Consider the following 24,537-nt stretch of genomic DNA (forward strand, 5'->3'; position numbering starts at 1 on the left):
TAAAGACCCTTTTCTATTTCAGAAAACAGACAAAAAGGAAAATTCAGGAAGTTTGGAGACCATAAATGAGCCCATTCCTCAGCCTATGCCTTTTCCACCCAGCATTATGAGATCAGGATCCCCAAAATTGGATCCTTCTGAGGTCTACCTGAAATCTAAGACTTTATATGAAGATAAACGTAAGTAGCTGTAGAATGTTTTAGGAAAGCATGTAATTAGATAAATTTAGATTTTCTTTTTTCCTTAAACTGGAATCTTCCCATCTTTCAAAACCATGCTGAGAATTTGTTCTTTGATTCCCATTTTAATGTATGTGACTCTGGGCTTCTATCATGTATATGCAGTGTTCACACATTCATTCTTTTCAGAACTGTGGAGTAAATAAGTCCCAGATACCTACAAGATACCATATTAGGTAATTGGAATACAGCTATAAATTGCTTATTCAGGCCCTGCATCCAGAAATATTAAATCTAAATGGAAAAGGATAATATATAATCAAATAAGTATAGACAAATACACATAAGCCTTCCTGGTGTGGTGACAAAGTGGATAAATTATGATCCCAACTAGTATAGTCAGTTTTATCAGTCTGGATAATGGGAAGTATCAGGTTAAGTGTCATACAGAAAGCATGAGATAAATACTCAAAAATGAAGGGGTTTCCAAGGCAGATAAAGGCGAAGGACAGAAGGAACATATCTGCATGTTGGTCCTGCAACTCTGGATTCTGTAAGTAGTTCAGTTTGACAGTGTGCAACTAGCGAGAGAAGATAGGGAGTAGAAACAGAATGTGGAGGACTGGATGGCTTGAGTTGGTCGCATAAATGATAAAGAGCTGTGGAATTGCCTTAACAGTAGAGAAAGTATCACTGGCCTTGTATTTTGGAAAGGTTTTTATGGCAGGAATAAGGAGACTAGATCATAAAGGGGTATGCAAATCAGAATGAAAGCCAGAGCCAGCTCCTGGAGAAGGCCAGCTGAGAAAAGGAAAGAGAATTCACAAGGCAGAAATCTATTTTTAAACTTACTTTTGTACTAATGCTAAGTCATTTCCAAGGTAAAGTTGCAAATTTAAATAGGTCTAGTTATCAACATATTTTGTTAAATCTGTATCTACTTTGAAAAAGACATACAAAACATAATATTTAAGTGACCTCATGTTTAAGTACTTGCAGATCTTTAGCTTGATATCTGGAGGCTATATTTAGAAAAATGAAAATCCAAGTGTAAGCATAGTGAAGCAATAATGTAAGTTAGTGTAACTATGTAGAGTCCCTTTGTTAGACTTCCATGAATAACTATTAATAATTCTTTAATTATTAATTAATAGTGATATTAATTGGACTTCACTCATAAAACAAGTTTGACTCAGACTTCTCTAATTTTGAAACTTCTGTTGTAAGATCACCATCGCAAAGAAGACCCCAAGGGACCAGCTCTCATGAAAAATCAAGGGGTTTTATTGTCCACGCATGCGAGGGACTCTCCAACCACACTCCGGTAGAGAGAGGGGAGAGAGCCCCGGGTAAGGGGGTACAGAGTATATATAGCCGAAAACCGCAAAGCAAGCATTGGTTACAGAAGCAGATGGCATTGGTTAATAGGGGTCGTGTCCTTTGCTTACTGGTGGGTGAGCTATCTGCTGCAGGTGGCTTGATGTTTTTGAAAACTCATATCCTGTCTGGCAGGGTCGATAGTTCATGGTGGTCTTATTTTTGGGGACGTCAGGTCACAACTTCCCTATCAAGTCAGAACATCTGGTTGTTCTGACTGAGTGACAAGGCAAGAAGGGTTTTCTGAATGTTTTAACTCTTCATTCCCCTCCCTCCTTTTTTTGTGAGGATCTCTAATCCTAGAGATTATAGCCAAAATTGGGTTGGAAGCATTTAAGACTTTATGAGTGGCCTCTAGAATATCATAAGTTTGAGCATCCAGATTAACTCACCGTGATTTAGGCAGCTTGACTCGTTTTTTAACCACCAGAGCTTTTTGATCTTATCTTGTGGCCCGCCCCTATCAGACACATGTATAGGGGCCACCCTGCTCCAGCACAGATTTACCAACCATGTTGAGACATGAGGCTTGGGCATTTTTTTTTTTTTTTTGTCTTTTTCGTTTTTATCGGTACGAGGGATCAAACTCACAACTGCCTGCTTGCAAGGCAGGCGCTTATGCCACTGAGCTAAATCCCCAGCCCCCGAGGCTTGGGCATATTTTGAACCTCCTATCACTGTCGGATTTGTTGACCAATCACCTTTAACTCTTTTAGCCCTTGTCTTCATAAGCTCAGCAGTGAAGTAAGTTTTGTTATCTATGTCTATATATTTTTGTACAGAGTCATAGCAGGAGGAATGCATTTTTGAATACTAAGAACAGTTTTGAGGGCATGGCCCTCACTGGCTGCCTTTGTTAGATATCACATGGGGCTTTATCATTTACATCTACCTTTTAGTCAAACCCCCTGTAACTGAGGGTATAGCAACAAAGAATGTTAACTTGTCCCCACAATTTGTCCGAAGACCGTATGTATACAATTTATCATTTGTGTGGGAAGGATCTCGATCTTTGTTTTCTATTGTATGTATAATTCCCCCCAGTTGGTATCTTTACCTTTAGTAATAGAGCCCCCTCTACAATCACAGGAGCTCCCACATAAAGACCTTAACAATTGTTCTTTGCTTACAGGGGGACCAAAGCCGCCGTGCAAGGTCGGCATTAAAATTAAAATTAAAATTAAAATGTGTTATTAAAATTAAAGCAAGTAAGCTAAAACAGTTTATGACCAGCATAATCTAACTATGTCTTAGTCAATTTTAACTTTAAGGGGTTACTAGTCTGTTGTGTAGTCTACTGAGTATGTCCCTCGTCCACTGTTTTTAGTGGCTTTACATGAGTGTAATGAATCTATGTAGTTTTTTTTTTTGCTACCTTGATGGCAGTGGGGGTACTGAGCACCACGGTGAAAGGTCCTTCCCAGCGGGGTTCGAGGGAGTCACAGTGGTGACATTGCACCAAGACTGGAGTCCCTGGCTCGATCGGCACCTTGAGAGGTGTCTCTGAAGGCAGATCCGGGTGTTTTCGCCTAGTCTAAACAGCTGGTGGATTGAAGTCAACACAGGTTGGAGAGTCTGCCAGGACTTAATGAGATCTTGATTAGTTATTTTAGCTAGTTTATTTTTTTGGTAATCCCGAAACCAATGGCAGGGGCCTCCCAACATGGCTTTAATGGGGGAAATTCCAGAAACATATGGGGTACATCTAGCTCTTAGTGCAAAGGGAAGAAGGCTCACCCAATTATCGCCAGTTTTTGAAGACAGCTTAGCTAAAATGTCCTTGAGACTTTGGTTTATATGTTCTACTTTTTCTGAGCCTTGTGGCTGATAGGCACAGTGGAGTTTTAATTAATTTTTAATGCCTGGGCTAACTTTTGGGTGATTTGGGCTATGAAAGCTAGGCCATTATCGGACCCCATTGATAGTGGGAGGCCAAATCAAGGTATGATCTCATGCAATAGCCCTTTAACTACCACTAAGGCTGACTCAGATTTAGTAGGGAAAGCCTCTACCCAGCCAGTAAAAAAGTGTTTATTAATACCAAGAGATAGTGGTGTCCCTGTAAATTAAGTTTTACCATGTCTATGAAGTCTACTTCCCAATGTTCTCCTGGAACAATTCTTTAATGTCGGGTGGTCTCCAGCATAGAGCTCTTGGCTGAGTTGACTAACAATCACTGTGGGCATCTGGAGCTCAAAGAGGTGGTCAGTTTGCAGAGTTTTGGAATAAAATACTGAGTTTTGAACAATTATGCAAGGTGTAACAGCTCCCACCCTAGTGCCTCCAGTAACAGTACTTGTTTATCAGGTAACTGGTACCAGCTCCCTGGGGTGGGGGACTTTACTCTAAGTTGAGATGTTAACTTTAGGTCTTTCTTTGTGTAGACTGGTTTTGACAAGGTTGGAGGGACTAGCATCAGAGCAGTTACTTTCTTGGTTGGCCCCTCTGATGTGGTTCCTATTTTTCGACCTGCTTGATCTGCCAAACTGTTTCCTAAGGTGACAGTGTCATCTCCTGTCTGGTGAGCCTTGTAATGAATAATAGCAACCCGTTGAGGCAGCCAGACAACTGCCAGCAAGTCTAGAATCTGTGGAGCATTTTTAATCTTAGTCCCAACTGAGGTTAAGAGACCTCACTCTTGATAGATGGCTCCACATATATGTACAGTAGCAAAGGCATATCTACTGTCAGTAAAAAAATGTTTACCCTCTTTCCTGTGGCTAGTTTTAGCCTCTCAGTCAAAGCAACAAGCTCCGCCTTTTGGGCAGAGGTGCCAGGCTCTAACCACTTAACCCAGAGTACCTCCTTTTTGGTGGTCACTGCTGCCCCGGCCACTCATTTGTCATTCTGGATGAAGCTGCTTCCATCGATGAAATAGTTGTCGGCATTTCCCAAAAGCTGGTTGGTAAGATCAGCCCGTAGGTTCTGCTGCAGTTCAAGGATGTCAGCACACTCATGGAGAGGTGTCTTTTGTTCCTCCAGGTCATCATCAGGCATAAGGGTGGCTGGGTTTAAAGCTGAAGAAGTCTTGAATATCATTGACTCTGGGTCTAGAAGCAGGGCTTGACAGTAGAATTCTGGCGTTTGAGAGCCTTTTTTCAGGAGGGGTTTTGATAAGAATCTCTAAACTGTGAGAGGTTACCACAGAAATCACTTTCCCAAAGCAAGTTTCTTCGCCTCCTTAAGTAACATTGTCACAGCAGCTAGTATTCTTAGGCAGGGGGGCCATACTCCTGTCACTGGATCAAGTCTTTTGGAGAGATAGCTATAGGCCTCTTCCAAGGGCCAATGTCCTGAGTTAGGACTCCTTTGGCAATGCCCCTGAGTTTATCTATGAACAAGGTGAATGGCTTGGTAACATCAGGGAGTTCCAGGGCTGGGGCCTCTGTCGAGGCCCACTTGAGCTGCTGGAAGGCCTGTTCACATTCATCAGTCCAGTTAAGTGAGTTTTGAGTTTCTCCCTTATGGGAGTCATATAGAGGCAAGCTTTTCAGTAAAATTTAACCTACAGTATCCAACCGCCCCAGAAACTCTCGTCTGCTTTTTTTTTTTTTAAATTTTCTGTCATAGAGCAATTCTAACACCTTGGTTATCTTTTTGTTGGTAGCTTTCTGTAAATTTTCTCAGTTCTCAAAGAACTTTTGTGCTATCTCTGTTAACTGGCTGAGGGGCATTTCCTCAAACCTCTCAAACCTTTGCAATTTTTGTCTAACATGTGGGGCTGACTGAGTTGCAAAGAGAACAACTGGTGATACTGGGGAAACCTCCTTATCTCTGGATGTCCAATCGGGGTGGGACAAAAAGAGAACATGATTTTGGCATTCCGGATCAGAGAGCCAGCTTTATTTGGAAGGCACACCGCTTTTTTTGTCCAAGGGTGTCACGTGGCAGGCCATCATTTTACTGAAATTATATTCTTAACAAAAAAGGGCTTTTTCATAGATAACAAAATTGTGCTGTATAATCTCCCAGATGTTTACAGCACATGCAAGAACTTGTATCTTATCTCTAGTATCATCTATAATCTCATTTTAATGGAAACATTTTGCAGCAAAGTACAATCTTATGAATACTTTTACCAAAACTGATCTAATACCGTCAAATTCTGAACACATTTACTTCTTGTCAAACCTGTTATCTGCAGTACTATAAACCAAGACAAATAAAATTTACATCCTCTTGAGCCTTCTACAACTTATAATATTACCCCCCCCCAAGTTAAGCTTTTATCTTTTTTTACATTCTGGCACAGCCAGACATTTTTACTTGAAGACAAAACCACTTTCTTTGTCCCTCTTTTTACTATTACCAGTCAATTACCTTTTTTTTTTTTCTCGCTTCTCAGACAACATCAAAACTCTTAACAAAACCCTTGAGGTCACCTTTTAGTAGTCTAAAACATACTTAATTATTTTATGTCTTTTTACCACATAAAAATGCTGTATTTTTAAAAACAAAACTGTAACCTTTTAACTGGCTCAAATATAGTACGACCTTGGTTTTTACTTGGTAAAGTTGATATGATTCTTACAAACCATAAATATACATGTATATGTGCACATATGTTTACATTTTAACCAGAAAGAAAAATACTCCTTTTAAAAGGCATGCTGAGGTCGCAAGCAATCAATTGAGGACTAACATATTAAACAAGGCGCCACAACATTAAAGACACAAACAAAGGGTGCTTTCTGCACAGTTTGGTGAGCTAAAGGAAATAATTTTTCTTATTATGAACCTTGAATCTAATAAGCCATATGGATCCTGCAACAAGCCCCTAAGTTAGTAACAAATTTAAACAGGCAAACAATTCTAAAGTACAAAAACTCTGAACATAAGTATCTAAATCCCTTAGTCCATTTTTGGGCTCGTGGAAGGGGTTTCTAGGAGAGAATGTTCTGTTAGATTTGGGGTAACCAAAAGGAGAACAATTAGACCCTAACGGAGCGGTTCCCCACCCGGGGCAGAGTTACAGATGAACAGTTTGTCTGAAAAACAAATTGACTCTGCCCTCGAGAGGTTCCCACTGCCAAATTGAGGGCGTCCCCTCCAAATTACAAATTGGCCGTGGACCAAACAAACCCTCCAGAGTACTTATTTTCAGATGTTCAGAAATGAGTCTGGGGTCTTGCTCTCATCCCGGACTGAGCCCCTAAATGTGATAACTCGGACCCCGGTATGAAATTCAAGGAAGCAAGAAATTAAAATTTGGGAAGCAAAGGCTTTATTAGGTAAAATCCAGGCCTGGTGACGAGTCTCCGGGAGCCAATTTGGAGACTGCGTCCTCACAGCTAAAAGTCAGGACTTTTTATCTTGTAAATCCACAAACAGCTGCTGGTCACACAATGTAAGGAGGGGGATGGGGTTGTGACGCACTACAAAGCAGAAACGGCAATTGCAAGTCTCCCTGCATACTAGCAAGTTTAGATAAGAAGAAATCTTGTTTTTCTTAGCAAAGAATAGAGAAGTCTAACAGCAATTAACAACCTTAGTTACCATACTTTAGCACCACAACTGTTATTTGTAGAGGGCAACAATGGTTAACATATCAATTAGGTAAGATTTTACAATTCTTTACATAGGAGAGCATTGATTAACATATCAGTCCTTTACTCAGAGGGAAAGGAACACACAGGTATTGTTATGATACAAACGAAGCTATTACAATCTAATGCAATTAACACAATTTGTGACTGACTACCCGGTAGAGGAGGGGGGGTTGTCAGGAGCTATCACCTCAGGCCTTTGTTTTATGGCCATTTAGGAAGTTAAAACTTGACCTAGTTAGATTTGAAGGGGGAAGAGGAGGGGAAAGCAGCAGGTGGGCTTATACAGAACAGGCTTCACAGCGATAGTTAGGGGGCCTTAGGTTATTACAGTTCCCTTACTTTTGACCAAAGGTCTAGAGTAAGGGAAAGAGGGGTTGATACACTTTGTCCCATGACAAAAGAGAGGACAAAGACTGAGACAACAGAGAACATCAATAAGACAAAACACATCACACGTTCTGGCCAGCCACACTCACACCAGATCGGTGAATCCACCGCCAATGAGGGGGGGAAGAAACCTCTCCTAACAAACTTGGAGTCCGAGGGACAAATGGACTCCCAAGAGAATCTTTTTGGGGCGTCCCCCAAAGAAACTGTCCTATATTAGGAGCGCGAGGTACGGGTCAGAAGCGATCCAGGGCAGTTAAGACAAACGATCGATCACAAAAATGAAACTAAAAGGAACGGCTGTACTTACCCCAAGAGACACTTTGTGGCCGTTGGGGCCTCCCTCGGCGAGGGGGGGGGCAGATGTTGCTGGGGCCTCCAAATGTAGGATCACCATCGCGAAGAAGACCCCAAGGGACCAGCTCTCATGAAAAATCAAGGGGTTTTATTGTCCACGCATGCGAGGGACTCTCCAACCACACTCCGGTAGAGAGAGGGGAGAGAGCCCCGGGTAAGGGGGTACAGAGTATATATAGCCGAAAACCGCAAAGCAAGCATTGGTTACAGAAGCAGATGGCATTGGTTAATAGGGGTCGTGTCCTTTGCTTACTGGTGGGTGAGCTATCTGCTGCAGGTGGCTTGATGTTTTTGAAAACTCATATCCTGTCTGGCAGGGTCGATAGTTCATGGTGGTCTTATTTTTGGGGACGTCGGGTCACAACTTCCCTATCAAGTCAGAACATCTGGTTGTTCTGACTGAGTGACAAGGCAAGAGGGGTTTCCTGAATGTTTTAAGTCTTCACTGTGATCCATCCCCTACATCCACTGCTGGAAACTGAACCCAGAGCATCATGTATGCTAACTATGTGCACCACCACTGAGCTATATCCAGTCCTCAAAGTTCCATTGTGATTCTCCGTGATAGAGCACTTGCCTAGAATGTTTATCAAAAGAGATTTCACTTTTTCTTTCTCAGGTTTTTTTGTTTGGTTGGTTGGTCGGTCGGTTGGTGTTTTGTTTTGTTTTGAGATAGGGTCTCACTATGCAGTCCAAATGGACTCAAACTCCTTCTATCTCTATCTTCTGAGTACTGGGATGGCAGGCCTGCACCACCATACCTGGCTTTCACTTTGTGTATAGTTCCTTGACAGTTTCTTTCTTTTTCCTTTCTAGTAAATACTTTTTACCTGCGCATAGTGTTAACATGTCCTCAGAGTTAAAATCTTAGTCATGAAATAGATTTTCCTGATTTAATTTTCTGTTAGATTTTCCTGATTTAATTTTCTGATGAATACAGACTGCCTTTTGAGGTCAGTATAATTGAGAGCCTAAAAACTGGAAATCAAACGGGATTTAAATCTCAAGTCCACCATTTACTGTGTGACATAAAACCTTAAGCTCAGTTTCCCCACCTAGAAGTTTAAGGCAATAAGAAGTATTAGCCCTTAATTGGTTTTCCTTTAAAATACTACTAGAGCTGCACATGGTAGCATATACCTGCAATCTCAGCATTCAAAAAGCTGAGGCAGACGGGCAGGAGAATTTCATGTTCCAGGCTAGTATTGGCTCTTGGCAAGTTCAAGGTTGACCTACAACTGCATAACAAGATCCTGACTCCACCCCCGAGGTAAAAAAGAGAAAAAAATATACTGTAAAGCAGTGCAGGCGCCCCCGCCCATGTGCCATCAGCAACCCTGCTGGCCAGGGAGAACCAGGAGGGAGGACACACACACACACTCCCACACGTATCCCAGGTTCCCATGAGTTAGCTGGTGCTTGGGCTGCTGCAAGAGAAGAAAACCTGCACACACAAACACACACACACACACACACACACACACACACACACACACACACACGCCTCTAAGTAACCATCTTATTTGGAGGGACACAGGCTGAGATGATAACAACTTAAGTAAAAAAACATTGTTGATTGTATTGTTTGATTGAATTTGCAAGCCCAAAGCCGGTAGTCTGAGCAACTATTTAGAAGTTAACAATATGCAAATATAGTAGCTATTGTGGATTTCCTATTGTCTTATCATTGTTTTGTTTTGCTTTGCTTTATTCTGTTTTCCCTTTAAAATAAATATATATAATGTATATATGCATACATGTGTATATGCATGTATATATACTGTATGCGCATACTTTTTTTTGTAAAATTAGGCTAAGTAAGTAGTTCATGCAAAAATGCTTTTCTGATGTATTAGTTTAAGAGTGGAATTAAAAGTAGGACACGGTGATGCACACCTGTAATCGCAGTTACTTGGAGGCTAAGGAAGGAGGAGCAGAATTTAAGGTCAGCCTGGGCAATTGAATGATACATGTCACAAAACAAAAAGGGTTGGGGAAGGCAGAAGGGGTTTAACTCAGCAGCATGAGTTAGATCACTGGTACCCAAAAAAAGGGAAAAAAAGGGGCTGGGAATGTAGCTGAGCACTCCCTGGAATCAATCTTCAGCACTGAAAAGTAAAGGGAGAGAAGAAATAAGGTATTTTATTGGGTCTTTTTCCTAGGATTTAAAGTACTATATCTTATTTAAAGATTAACTTAGATCATTTCCATCTATCAAATACTAAGTTCATGGGATAATTATAAATTTATTGTAAAAACAATTAGCCAGTATTAAAAATTAATGGCAATGTAATACTAAGACTGTGAAAATATTCCCAAGCAGCCTGGAAACAGTTTTGTTAAGCACTCACAACATTTATAGTTGAATTTTCTAGTGTGTTGTATTCTTTGTGTAAATTTTCACAAATAGGAAAGTTCTAAGATTATAATTTATGGGGCTGGGGGTTTAACTCAGTGGCATAAGCACCTGCCTTGCAAGCAGGCGGTCGTGAGTTCGATCCCCGGTACCGATAAAAATGAAAAAGACAAAAAAAAAAAAAAAAAAGATTATAATTTATTGAATTGCTCTTTAATATTATCCTACTGTGTTGGAATTTTATTTTTATCTTTTTAAAATGAATCAAAATATTTACTTTACATTTTCTGGTTTTCCTTAGCACCAAACACCAAAGATTTGGATGTATTTCTTCGGAAACAAGAGTCAGGATTTGGCTTCAGGGTACTAGGAGGAGATGGACCTGACCAATCTGTAAGTGCTGTTCATGTTAAAATTTTTTAATAATGATTTTTTAAAAATTTGTTTTGTTTCCTGATTTCCTATTTTTTTTTCACAGTTTTATTAATATGAGGTAGAACCACATTTCTGTGAATGTCATAGTCCTTCAGTTAAGATCGGGTGACTTGGCTAAAATACTGTATAAAAATTGAATATGTCAGCTGTCTGTTGGACAGTGATTATTTACTTCTCTACATAAAGAAGGAAAACTGTTTAGGTTTGGAGGGCATAGTTCAGTGGTAGAGCACTTGCCTAATGTAGATGATTGAGCCCTGGGATCAATCCCAGGAAAAAACCTGTTTTGATTTTTTACTTTCCTTTGCTTTTGTTAAACAGACTTGTAAGATATTTTTCTTCTCTAAGAAGCATATTACCCAGTGTCCTCCTTTGATAATCACTCTCTCTGTCTTCTGCACACTCCTAGACTGTTGAAATAACCTGTGCATGTTATTTCACCTGATCCTATTAATGACGTGATATTTTCATGCTCTTTCCATTGCCTGTCATTTCATGTGTTAGCTATGAAACTAAATGAGTATAAAACAATTAATATTTCTAACTAGAAGGCATAAAAGTTACATTTGCAAAGCTTTTCCTTTCTTTGTATTTTGTTTGGTTACTTTGTTATGAGGTCTTTGGTTTTTTGAGATGAGGACTTGTTATGCAGTCCAAAATGGGTTTGAATTCTCTATGATGCCCAGATTGGCCTTGGGCTCTTTGTCTGGGAATACAGGCACTGGGATTACAGATGTGCACCTAGCTGCAAATAATTTAAAGCCTGAAATTTTGTTTCTGTATGATTTCTACAGAAAGATAGAGAACAGATTACTCTAGTAAGTTTTGCTTTTAAGTTTTTTCCTTGTTTTTGAGTGACAAGTAATGTGCTTTGTAGGAATTTAAGAATGTACTTACATTTTCATTGTATAATATGGAAAAAACTACATTATTATTCTTGGAAGTTAGGTAAATAACAGTAATCTTTAAAAATGACAGGTGCCAGGGGCTGTGGCTCATGCCTATCATCTACAGAGGCAAGAAGATTATAAATTCAGGCAGAGTATGATTTGTGCCCCTGTAATCCCAGCACTCAGAGGCTGGAGCAGGAGGCTCACTGCAAGTTTGAGGCCAACTTGGGGCTGCATAGTGAGTTAAAAACCGAATTTGGCAATTTTGAAAACCATATCTGAAAACAAAAACTGAAAAATACTAGAGTATGCTCAGTGGTATACTGAGTGGAGACTTGCTTAGAATGCTAGAGGCTCTGGGTTCAACCTTTCGTACCACTAAAAGGGAGAAAAAAATATGACAGCCTTCTTTCTGTTTTTGAACAGATTGTTTGATTTTATGGTACAAATGTGTTCTAGTTAGTCATATTGGTTATACTTGGAATAATCATTAGGGACATAGAAAGCTTAGCCATATAGCTAAGGGCAAATATAAGGTACTTTGTTTTTGACTATATATATATTTTTTTCCTACTGTGGTGATATGTTTATGTTCATTTAGACATTTAAGAAATTGTGATAACATTGATGCAGCCTTTTTCTTCTCTTAAATGTCAGGTATTAGTAGTTTTGAAAGCAGGATCACCAGATAATGAGCTTTTAATTTCTGGTAAGCAGAAAGAACCATATCTGTTCTACTAGATGTAAGCAAATCTCAGGTCACACTTGAGTTCCCATGAACTGTTTCTCTTTGGCATATACTAAACTTGTACTGTTAGCATAGCACATTTGATGGTAAAATCATAAAAATGATGTCAGTGGCTGTGAACTATGTGTAGAAAATCTGAGGCCATGGAACAATTTTTTTTAGACTTGTGGCTTCACAGAATTACATTCTCCAAGTTTTTGTTTTGTTTTGTTTTTTGCTATAGTATAGTGATGGAGATCATGGTGGTGCTTTTAAAATATTGTACTTTCTTCTTCTTCTTTTTTTTTTTTTTTTGTTTTTTTTTGTTTTTTTTTTTTGTTTTCTTTTTCTCTTTTTCTCTTTTTATCGGTACCGGGGATCGAACTCACGACCGCCTGCTTGCAAGGCAGGTGCTTCTGCTGCTGAGCTAAATCCCCAGCCCCTGTACTTTCTTCTTGATACTTAACCCTGAGAATTACATAATGCAGTGTGGTTATCTGAAGTACCATTTTTGAGCATGGGCACTTTCTAAGGTATCATCTTTCTGAAATGTGCCAGTTTTCAGAGGTGAATCTCAGAAATCTGTTGATCTGCAGAGTGATGAGTCAGGAAGCTCTTAAATCTTCAGCTAATCTTAGTAAACTGTACAGACCAATCTTCACATTGTTATCTTACAGATCTACATTGGGGCCATTATTCCCCTGGGGGCCGCTGAAAAGGATGGTCGGCTGCGCGCAGCTGATGAACTGATGTGCATCGATGGAATTCCTGTTAAAGGGAAATCACACAAACAAGTCTTGGACCTGATGACCACTGCTGCTCGAAATGGCCATGTGTTATTAACTGTCAGAAGGAAGATCTTCTATGGAGGTAGAGATAGCCCCCTTTCTGTGTGATTTTACAAGTTATTTTATTATTTATTGGTGTTTCAGATTACTCATTTGGCATAACCCAGAACTCCACTGTGGAAGGCCACAGAAGACCAAGGGCATCCAGAAATAATACTGCTATCAAAAAAAATAAATAAATATTTTGGGCTCTATATTAAAGTTATATTATACATTGATAAAATTTTGCCAATATAGTATTGTGAGAGGATGAATCTAAAAAAATTTTTTAAACAAATAAAGCTAGGCTGGGAATGTAGCTCAGTGGTAGTGTGCTTGCCTAGAATGCATGTGAAGAAGCCCTGGGTTTTATCTGCAACACTAGAAACAAACAAGAAATATACATACATGTGTAGTTTTTTAGCCATTCTTAGATATCCCACTAACTAAATATCAAAAGATTTTGAATCTGGATGAAATCTCAAGTATTCCAAAAAATGGACTTTTTCTGCTTGAAAAGTTTTTTTTTTTTTTTTTTTTTTTTTTGTCTTTTTCCTTTTTATCGGTATCAGGGATCGAACTCACGACTGCCTGCTTGCAAGGCAGACGCTTATGTCGCTGAGCTAAATCCCCAGCCCTTGAAAAGTTTTAATATAGTATTTGTTGTGTACTCATTATGTCCTAGATGCATGTATTGTTTATTCCTCAAAACACAATGATGTACATATTGTCTCCATCTAGTTCTACAGTGACTGACAGTAGGGTTGAGAGACACAGCCAGTAAGTAGTAGGAACAGGATTAAAATTATAGTTTAATTGCAGAGTCCTGACTGTAAACCATGACACCTGGATATAATCATCTCTTACAGTTTTCTCATCTGTAGCTTTGTTTATAGTAACTAGGATTTTTATGTGAACCTTTCCCATTTTTAAAATGATAACTCTTGGATGTGAGGGCAGTCTGACTGTAAATCCATTGATCACCAGGATTGTATCTAGTTGGATGTCCCCTCCTTTTCCCATCACTCTGCATGCATCCCTAGGACTGTTTCCTTGGTCAAGGGTATACAAATAACTGCATTCCCCTGCTAGAATCTCCAGACAGGCTCTCAACAATGATAACTGTGTAACACAAGAGTGCAGTGTTGTCTCAGGTTGGTGTCAGTTACTGGAGTCTGTAACTATATTCAGTAAAATTTAAAAAACATCATGGACTGGAAAAAAACACCATGAAATTTCATAGTACCTTGATACTAAGAATGGAGACATTCTAGCTACTTTATTCTAACCTTGTTGCAAAATGACCCCTTTATTGTTCAATAATGATTCGATGCTAGTGGCATTCTGAAACATATTCTTATGATCATGTAAATTTAAGCCCAGAGTGTGTTACACAGCTGCTGTGTATTGGGATTGCTAATAATGTCTGACCAAATTATTACACAAAATTAGCCTTTTTAAAAAGTTGATTTGGTCCTTGTCTCATTCTTAAATTGTGATGTCTTCCTTGAATAACTGCAAGAGGTATGGGTTAACTATTCATTTGCCAGGAATTCCATCTGACCTTATCTGTGCCCAGGAGAGCGTGTTGTTTGTGTGCACAGCTCGTCCTGTGTCCCTGCAAGGGAAGACGCAAGGCTGAGAACTGCTAATGACGAACCACTCTGAACTCATCAGTCAGGAAGCTTTAATTGAAAATATACTCTGTTGGGCCAGGGATTTAGCTCAGCGGCATAAGTGCCTGCCTTGCAAACGCAAAGTCATGAGTTCGATTCCTAATACCAAAAAAAAAAAAAAAAGAAAGAAAGAAAGAAAACACGCTGTGGAGGACAGATCCTGTTCAGATGGTAGACTGTTCCAATGAAGCAGTGCCTCTCCCCTGTTCCCCTGACTTCCTAGACATCAATAAAATATCAGTCACTGAACTAAATTATATTTACAGTTGATCTTAAAAGGAAGGTTATTGGATCATTTTTCATTATTTACTCTTCTTAAATTATTGACAAGGTTATAAAGCATAAAAGAACTAAAACTATTTCAAGAATAATATTTTAATATCAAATTTTCAAGTGAGAGAACGTTAGGTCATATGTATTTTTCCAGTTATATTCTTGGGGTCCTGTATGGAGAAGTCAGATGGGCTGCTACTGCCTACAACTGTACCCAAAGCTCTCATGGAGCAGAGGCTGCTTTTCTGTTCTTTGTGTTATTAGAAAAGAAACTTACTTTGAGAGGCTTAACACAAAACATGTTATTTACCAAAAGTTACAGTTTTCAAAAAATATCAAAATTGATCACGTTTATTATAGAAAAACAACCTGAAGATGACAGCTCTCAAGCCTTCATTTCAACACAGAATGGATCTCCCTGCCTGAACCGAGCAGAGGTGCCCACCAGGCCTGCATCCCAGGAGGCCTATGATGTTGTCCTGCAGCGAAAAGAAACTGAAGGATTTGGTTTTGTCATCCTCACCTCCAAAAGCAAGCCACCTCCAGGAGGTGAGGGCCACTGTTTCCTGTTGTCTCTCCCTGTCAGGCCTTGTGTTTAAGCCTCCCAGTGAAGCGTAAGAAACTTAACAGGGACTGTGTATAAATTGCCTTAGGTCCTTACCTTTCTAAGAATAATGAGTGTTTTCATTTTTTTTCAAAGTTAGGTAATCTGAATCGTACCATCCAGGCTTCAGGTTTATCTGTCATCTCAGATTCTACAAAATATGTCTCAGTAGCTCAGTTTGCATTAAGATTATACTGAGATAGCATATCAGGAACCTAACTTGATGGATTTAGTAAAAAGTATAATACTGAATTTTTTAAAATTTTAGGATACAGACTTTTTCAATTAGGAGAAAGTGTGGTTATAGAAATAAACAATAGAAGTAACTGAGAAGTAAAACATTATCAGAAAATGCAAGTATATCTTAGTCTTTTGTATTATTAAATAACAATTGCTGTATACCAACTATAAAGTAACCTTGTTGAATGAGGCATCCTAACTTTTATAGATATTTTATTGAAAAGTAGAAATTTTGTCACAACCTTTAAAACTTAATGAAAATATCCAGAGTTTTCTCTTCTGGGAAGGATGAATGTGTGTATACATACATACATCAGCTTCATCAATACAGGAGAAAATAGTATCTACTAATTTCAGGGCCATTATGTTCAGCAGATTCGATGTCCTTTTATTTGTTTGTTTATTTTTGAGATAGAATCTGGCTCTGTAGTCCAAGCTGGCCTCGAACTTGCACTAATACTCCTGTCTCAGCCTCCCAGGTGCTGGGATTACAGGTATGCGCCAGCACACCCAGCTCAATGATGGTCTTGATATTGCTGAAACATATTCTTTTTTTAAAAAAAATTTTATTTAAAAGGAAAAAGAGAAAAAACAAAACAAAACAAAGCGGTGTAAGGGTACAAGTAATACAGAACTACAAAAAAAAAACACTAAGAAATCACCAGTTAATAGATTACACATTATCATCTTAGAGATAGTTGCTCAAGTCACAGTATCAAAGCATACAAAGTGGGCATTAAACAGTGAGACTGCAAACAGTTGTGTTCAATGATCCAACTAAAAACATTAATATGGTCAGCTATTTAACACCCCTAAACACACTTGCAGTTGTATCCTTTAGAGCACTTTTTTTCCCCCTCTCTTTTTTACAACAAAATTGACACATTTTGGGTTTTATTACTCCTTAGTTCTTACTACTTTTTTTTTTGGAAGAGAATAAAGTCAAATATGTCAAAACAAAGCTGTCAGTCAAAACCAAGGATGGACATAGTACATGATGTAAAAAACAGAGTACAGGGTTATCAACAATGTTTACCATAATGCCTCTTGCTTCCTTAAAAAGAATTGTCTATCTCATTGGGTATTATAAAGTTGAACAAAACAGTAGAGAACAAGACCAATAAAACTTAAACATGTAAACATTACAGGACTTCCAAAGGAGATAATAGTCAAACCAGAATGGTATCTTACTGAATCTTAATTGCCTTCAAAGTAGTTGCCTATACCCTCAAACTTGATACTATCATACAGAACAGAACAGAGTTTAATCAGTCAAAACAAGATAGTGGAAGTATTACAGGACTTCAAATCAAGTTAATAGGAAATCAAAAAAAGTTACTATTATATATCCTGCTAATTTTTTAAATTTTTACCCTTAATTAAAAAAACCATAAAAAATAACTAAATAATTTTTTTAATGAATAAGGGAGAGATTGAGATAAAAGAGGACATAACAACATAACAATACAGGTCAAAGCATGACTGTTTCAGCAACCTAGTGCTTCACCAGCAAGTAACGTGACTTAATAGTAGTTACCATAGTGTCTGTCTTTTTCCTTGAAATATTTGAATAAAACTTCATATACTATAGCTTTAAGTATTTCCATATTAAGAAGCCCAGAATAAAGCCATTCCAATTAATAAGTGAAAACTTTATAAGGCTTCAAGGCCACATAATGGGGAATCATGATTACCACATACTTTTATTAAATCATTACATACATTAGAGAAACTATTTGGTATTCACACATGCGAGATTGATTTATTTCACTTATGAGTATGGTCTCAAGCTGCGCCCATTTATTGATAAATATCTCAATGTGATCCTTCTTTATAGGTGAGTAATACTCCATTGTATAGAAATACCACAACTTTTTTATCCATTCCTCAGTTGATGGACACTTGGGTTGTTTCCAAGATCTGGCGATTACAAATTGTGCTGCTATAAACATAGGTGCACATATATCACTGTGGTATGATGCTTTCAGTTCTTCTGGGAATATGCCTAGAAGTGGAATAGCTGGAACAAATGGGACTTCCAATCCCAGCTTTTTGAGAAATCTCCAGACTGACCTCCACAAAGGTTGTACCAGTCTACACTCCCACCAACAGTGTAGGAGAGTTCCTTTTTCCCCACAGCCTCTCCAGTATTTGTTGTTGTTGGTTTTCTTGATCCTGGCCATTCTTTCAGGAGTGAGATGTAATCTCAGTGTGGTTTTAATTTGCGTTTCTCTAATGACCAATGATGATGAACATTTTTCCATGTATTTATTTGCCATTTGTATTTCTTCATCTGAGAAGTGCGTATTCATCTCAGATGCCCATTTTTGGATTGGATCTTTGAATTTTGGGGGTCTGAGTTTTTTAAATGCTTTATATGTTTTAGACAAGAGTCCCTTGTCTGAGAGAGAGTTCACTAAAATCTTTTCCCAATTTGTGGGTTTTCTCTTCACTATGCTGGAGATTTCTTTTGACATGCAGAAACCTTTTAATAAGAAATGGTCCCAGTTATTGACTCTGGGAAGTATTTCCCGTGCGGTTTGAGTCCTGTTCATGAATTCTCTACCTACCCCTATGTCTTCAAGGTTTCTACCCAATTTGTCTTCCAATAGATTTAGTGTTTCTGTTTTAATATTCAGATCTTTGACCCATTTAGATTTTAATTTAGTATATGATGATAGGCATGGGTCTAGCTTTAGTTTTCGGCAAATGGAGAGCCAGTTTTTCCAGCACCATTTATTAAAGAGACTGTCGTTGTTCCAGTGAACCTGCTTGGCTCCTTTATCAAAGATAAGGTGGTTGAGTGTGTTTGTAGTTGTGGTTGTATGTTCTAATCTATTCCATTGATCTTCGGCTCTGTTTTGATTCCAATACCATGTTGATTTTACTACTGTTGCTTTGTAGTATAACTTCAAGTCAGGGATTGTGATGCTTCCTGCCTTGCCTTTGCTGCTTAGAATTGCCTTTGCTATTCTAGGTCTCTTCTGGTTCCAGATAAATTTTAGAAGGTATGTTGATGGTATTTTAATTGGGATTGCATTGAATCTATATAACAGTTTTGGGAGAATGGCCATTTTCACAATGTTTGTTCTTCCTATATGGATAGGAAGGGATGTCTTTCCATTTTCTGAGATCATCTTCAATTTCTTTTTTAAGTGTATTATAATTTTCCCTGTATAGGTCTTTCACTTCTTTTTTTTTTTTTTTTTGTCTTTTTGCTTTTTTATTGGTACCAGGGATCGAACTCACAACTGCCTGCTTGCAAGGCAGACACTTATGCCGCTGAGCTAAAGCCCCAGCCCCAGGTCTTTCACTTCTTTCGTAAGAGTAATTCCTAAATATTTCATTTTTTTGCTTGCTAGTGTGAAGAGTGTGGTTTCTCTTATTTCCCTCTCTGTGATTTTGTTGTTAGTGTATAGGAATGCTATTGATTTCTGAGTATTGATTTTGTGTCCAGCTACATTACTGAATTTATTTATTATATCTAAGAGTCTTTCAATGGAGTTTAGGGGGTCTTCTATGTAGAGTATCATGTCATCTGCAAACAATGATAATTTAACTTCTTCTTTTCCTATCTTTACCCCTTTTATTTCTCTCTCTTGTCTAATTGCTGTGGCTAGTACTTCTAGTACTATATTAAATAGGAGTGGAAGGCTTTCAATTTTTGGCCATTTAGTATGATGCTGGCTGTTGGTTTGTCATAAATGGCTTTTATTATATTGAGGTAAAGACCATCTATTCCAATTTTCTGTAAACTTCTTATCATGAATGAATGTTGGACCTTATCGAAGGCTTTTTCTGCATCTATAGAAATGATCATGTGATTCTTACTTTTGACTTTATTGATATGGTGGATTACATTTATTGATTTATGTATGTTGAGCCTTCCCTGCATTCCTGGGATGAATCCCACTTGGTCATAGTGTATAATCTTCTTGATGATTTGCTGCATTCTATTTGCCAATATTTTATTGAGGATTTTTGCGTCTGTGTTCATTAGGGAGATCGGTCTATAGTTCTCTTTTTTAGTTGGGTCTTTCTCAGGTTTTGGTACTGGAGTAATATTTGCTTCCAGAAATGACTTAGGAAGGATTGCTTCCCTTTCAATTTCATTGAGTAGTTTGAGGAGTGTCAGCATTAGGTCTTCTTTGTATTTCTTGTAGAATTCTGCAGTGAATCTATCTGGGCCTGGGCTCTTCTTTGTAGGTAAGGACTTAATTACATTTTCAATTTCATTAACAAAGATTGGGTTATTCAGCAGTTTTACATCCTCTTGATCTAGCTTTGATACTTCATATGTTTCTAAGAATCTGTCTATTTCTTCTGTGTTATCAAACCTTTGAGAGTAGAAGTTTTCAAAATAGGTGTTGATGATCTTCTGTATTTCTGTAGAGTCTATAGTGATTTCACCTTTTTCATTTCTATTGCATGAATTTGAGCTTTTTCTTCCCTTTTTTAAATAAGGTTGGCTAGGGGCTTATCGATTTTATTTATTCTTTCAAAGAACCAACTCTTTGTTTCGTTGATTCTTTGGATTGTTTTCTTAGTCTCTATTGTATTGATTTCTGCTCTGATTTTTATAATTTCCTCTCTTCTTTTGGCTTTGGGCTTGACTTGCTCTTCTTTTTCTAGCTGTTTGAGGTGTAGCATCAGGTTATTTATTTGTATTCGTTTTGTTTTCCTGATGTGGGAACTCAGTGCAATAAATTTTCCTCTGAGGACAGCTTTCATTGCATCCCACAGATTCCGGTAAGTTGTATCTGCATTTTCATTTTCTTGTAGGTATTGTTTAATTTCTTCTTTAATTTCTTCTGTGACCCACTGATTATGCAAGAGTGTGTTATTCAGTTTCCATGTGTTTGTGGGACTTTTGCAGTATCTTTTATCATTAATTTCTAATTTCAGAGCGCTATGATCCAATAACATGCAAGGGATGATTTCAACTCTTTTGCATGGTCTATTTTAGAGAATGATCCATGTACTGCTGAGAAGAATGTGTATTCTGATGTTGTTGGGTGGAACATTCTGTATATGTCTATCAAATCCATTTGTTCGCAGGTGTGATTCAGTTCTGTTACTTCTTTGCTCATTTTCTGTCTGGTTTATCTGTCTCTTGATGTCAATGGCATATTAAGGTCTCCTGTTACAATTGTGTTACTGATAATTTGAATTTTCATTTCTGTTAATAGTTGTTTTATATAACTGGGTGCTCTGGAGTTTGGTGCATATATATTTAAGACAGTTATCTCTTCCTCTTGGAGTTTTCCCCTAACGAGTATGTAGTGACCTTCTTTGTCCTTTATGGTCATTGTTGGTTTAAAGTTCATGTTGTCTGCAAACAGAACAGCTACTCCTGCTTTTTTTTTTTTTTGGATTCCTGCTGCATGAAGTATTATTTTCCATCCTTTGACTTTCAGTCTGTGAGTATCCTTCTGGGTTAGATGGGTTTCCTGTAAACAGCATATGGTTGGATTTTGTTTCTTGATCCATTCTGCTAGTCTGTTTCTTTTGATTGGTGCATTGAGACCATTTACATTAATGGTTATAACTGTTAAATGCTGGTTTATTGTTGACATGTTATCTCTCTGCTGTTGCATCTTTACCTTTCTGTTCTGTTTAATTATCTGCTTTGCTTAGTGGTTTTTTTCTTTGTGTATCTAAACTGTCTCTCAATATTTTTTGCCGGGTTGGCTTGGTGTTCATGAAGTTCTTCAGCTGTTCTTTGTCATGGAAGTATCATATTTCACCATCGATTTTGAATGATAGTTTTTCAGGGTACATCAGTGTAGGTTGGAAATCATTTTGCTTTAGGATCTGGAATACTTCACTCCATGCTCTTCTTGACTTTATTGTTTGTGCTGGGAAGTCTGCTGTGATTCTGATAGGTTTTCCTTTATAAGTGGTCTGTCTTTTCTCTCTGACAGCTTTTAATAATCTATTCTTGTGTTGGATTTCTGGGATGGTGATTATTGTATGTCTGGGTGTAGTTTTATTTTGGTTATGACTATTTGGAATTCTATATGTTTCACTGATCCTGATGTCGGTCTCTGATCTCATGCTTGGGAAATTTTCATCTATTACTTCTCTAAATATCCTCTTGACATCCTTTATGTTGTCCCTTTCTTTTTCATTAATCCCTATCAATCTTATGTTATTTTTCTTTGCATCATCTTGCAGTTGTTGAATTGTTATTTCCTGATTCCTTGTTATTTTTAAAAGATCTTTCCTTTCCTGTTCACTAGCTACAATCTTGTCTTCAAGGTCGGAAATTCTATCTTCACTTTCATTGAGGCGGTTTTTTCAACTTTCAGTGGAGTTTTTTATTTCCTGTATATATCTGTGTATCTGTATTATGTATTCTGTTTGTTTCTTATATTGCTCATCTAGGGATTCTATCTTTTTGTTTAGTTCCTCCAATTTTTTAACTGTGTTTTCTTTAAATATGTTCACCATCTCTTTCATTTCTTTTATCATTTCTTCTTTTACCTGGGAGATTATTTCGAGTTTGAATTCCTTTAAAGCTTCCTGGAGTTGCTTGTTAATTTCAGTAGCTATTATGTCCGCTATTTGAGGTGAATGGCATATATTTTCTTCTATATAAATCACTCCTAGGGTTTCTTGAGATGGGCTGGAGGTTTGAGGTTGTAATTTGGTCTTTCGTTTTGTCATTTTCCTATATTTCTGTGTTTCAGGTGTTATTTGAAAGCTTGCTCAGCGTCTGTTGGAAATCCACTTGTTCCCAGCTCCTGGGACTTGGCACCCAGTTCCCCCAAGCCACTGGGCATCTAGAACCAATGGCCCTCTTCTGCCTGTTTAGAACTCGGTAGTTCCAGATAAGCTGGGCTTCAGGGACACTGTGCACCCACCTGCTTGCTGGAAGCTCCACAGTTCTACAAGCGCAGCCAGAATGGGGAGGCGGATGTAGATGCCTCAAACCACTTATGCACTTCACTGTACCCAGAAGCCTGGAGGGTCCCAAACAGTCTGGGCTTGGGGCAGAGTGCACTGAGCACTTACCGCAGGCCGCAGGGCCTCTGGAACCTGCGATGCTCACCTGCTTGCTGAGATATCCACAGTCCTCCAGACACACGGGGAGACGGATGCAGGCACCCCCCCTGAAAAATATTCTTTAAATATAATTACAAAATTCAATTGAATAGAAGATGAAAACGTATTTGTGTATCATACTTGTTTATTTTTGGATATCAAATGATAAAAATCTTTGACCATATGTAAACCATATTCTAGCTTTGTTATTGGATTTGAGTTTATCTTGGGCAGTTAGATCCTTTTAGATTAGATGGTCACTAAAACCTTAGTAAAAGGAAAACATTTTCAGGAAAGTATTGTGAACCAAACCAATTTACTGAAATCTTGCTGAAATTAATGCAAAGTATAAAGGAAAAAATTTTGTCACTTGGATGAGTTATTGCTATAGTATCAGTTCACTGCTCACTGATACTAGTTTCCATTTTCTGAAAGCAGTTGCTATGGTAACGCTTGGAACTGAAACTGTCCCTGATGCTATGAGGATGATTATGTGGCCTATATCAGAAAAATGAAAGGAAGGAAGCTTGTAGGTCGTTTCATGTTATGTCTTAGGAAATCAGTGTTTCGTAAAACAATTATTTAGAATAAATAATCATATTGTCATTCTGACATCACACAACAATCCCAGGCATTCACATTAACAGAAATAATGAAAGATTACTCTTGTGTTGAGAATCACTTTTTATATTAAAAATATTCCCTCTCTAACACTGCAAAGATTAGGAGCAATCTAATATTCATCATAAAACTAGGTGATGTTGAGGAATTCAGTAAGAAGATGCACTACTTAAATATGTTCAAGCATATTTTCATAGTTGTTTGTATTTAAAATTTGAAAATGTTCTTTTGTTCATTTAAATAACTGTTTTTTGACAGTTTTCTGTGTGTAGATGTTCAATCTCTGAATAACCTAAGGTCTTTAAGCTAGAGATGGTGTTATATACCTGTAATTCCAGCACTCTGGGAGACTGAGACAGAAAGACTGTGTCTAACCCGGCCTGGGTGACTTAGTGAGATCTGTTTCTAACAAGTAGGTAGGTAGCTAGATGGACGAATGGATGGGGTTGGGGATATAAGTCAGTGCAAAGTCCTTGGGTTCAGCTTCCATTTATCACAGACACACAAAACGAACATGTCACTTAAGTATTAAACAAACTTGGAGTCAAGCTCTGTGTCTCTTTGGATGGCAATCTGGTCTTGGGCAAGCTCCTTACACTGCACAGTGTGGAAGATGATAAACTTCTGTGCTCATGAGCGCCAGGTTTGGGTGAGCAAACCGTTAGAGAGAGGAATGAAGACGTGCGAGACAGAGGGTATCAGTCCAGGAACCAGGGACTTGACTGGAATAGAGTGAAGTGTTGAACTGACTGAAATTCCCACATTTATTGAGGAACAATAAAGGGATAATATTCTGCTGAACACAAATGTTTGTTTTAGGTAGCAAGGCAACTAAGGCATGGTGACAGTTTTGCTGAATTATTAGCCTTTATCCAGTTGTCCCGTGGGGAGCACCCTCATTTCCCTCATAAGGTCCATCTCTGCTGCAGTTAGCAAAGCATCTCATCTTCAAGACATTTGGCTTCTGAGAATTAGCAGTCTTCCTCCTGAGT

General features: G+C 38.2%; 1 protein-coding gene and 1 long non-coding RNA gene across 4 annotated transcripts in view; one reads left to right on the forward strand and one right to left on the reverse strand.

The window, feature by feature from the left end:
• Magi3 (membrane associated guanylate kinase, WW and PDZ domain containing 3) overlaps positions 1-24,537 on the forward strand; it is a 264,809-nt gene that overhangs the window by 214,956 nt on the left and 25,316 nt on the right. For all 3 annotated transcript variants that reach the window (XM_063226000.1, XM_003479237.5, XM_063226051.1), the window contains exons 12-15: positions 23-179; positions 10,507-10,598; positions 12,935-13,127; positions 15,394-15,582. In XM_063226000.1, the coding sequence (XP_063082070.1) occupies positions 23-179; positions 10,507-10,598; positions 12,935-13,127; positions 15,394-15,582 (631 nt within the window). The remainder of the gene's footprint in view (positions 1-22; positions 180-10,506; positions 10,599-12,934; positions 13,128-15,393; positions 15,583-24,537) is intronic.
• LOC134470717 (uncharacterized) lies at positions 1,443-8,288 on the reverse strand. Its single transcript, XR_010039841.1, has 2 exons — positions 7,803-8,288; positions 1,443-4,648 (listed from the first exon to the last, which is right to left on the reverse strand). It is a non-coding gene; the product is annotated as an uncharacterized LOC134470717 (long non-coding RNA).

Source organism: Cavia porcellus, unplaced genomic scaffold (genome assembly GCF_034190915.1).
Source record: "Cavia porcellus strain 051 isolate PalLab524CR breed Dunkin Hartley unplaced genomic scaffold, mCavPor4.1 scaffold_1, whole genome shotgun sequence".
Taxonomy (NCBI): Eukaryota; Metazoa; Chordata; class Mammalia; order Rodentia; family Caviidae; genus Cavia; species Cavia porcellus.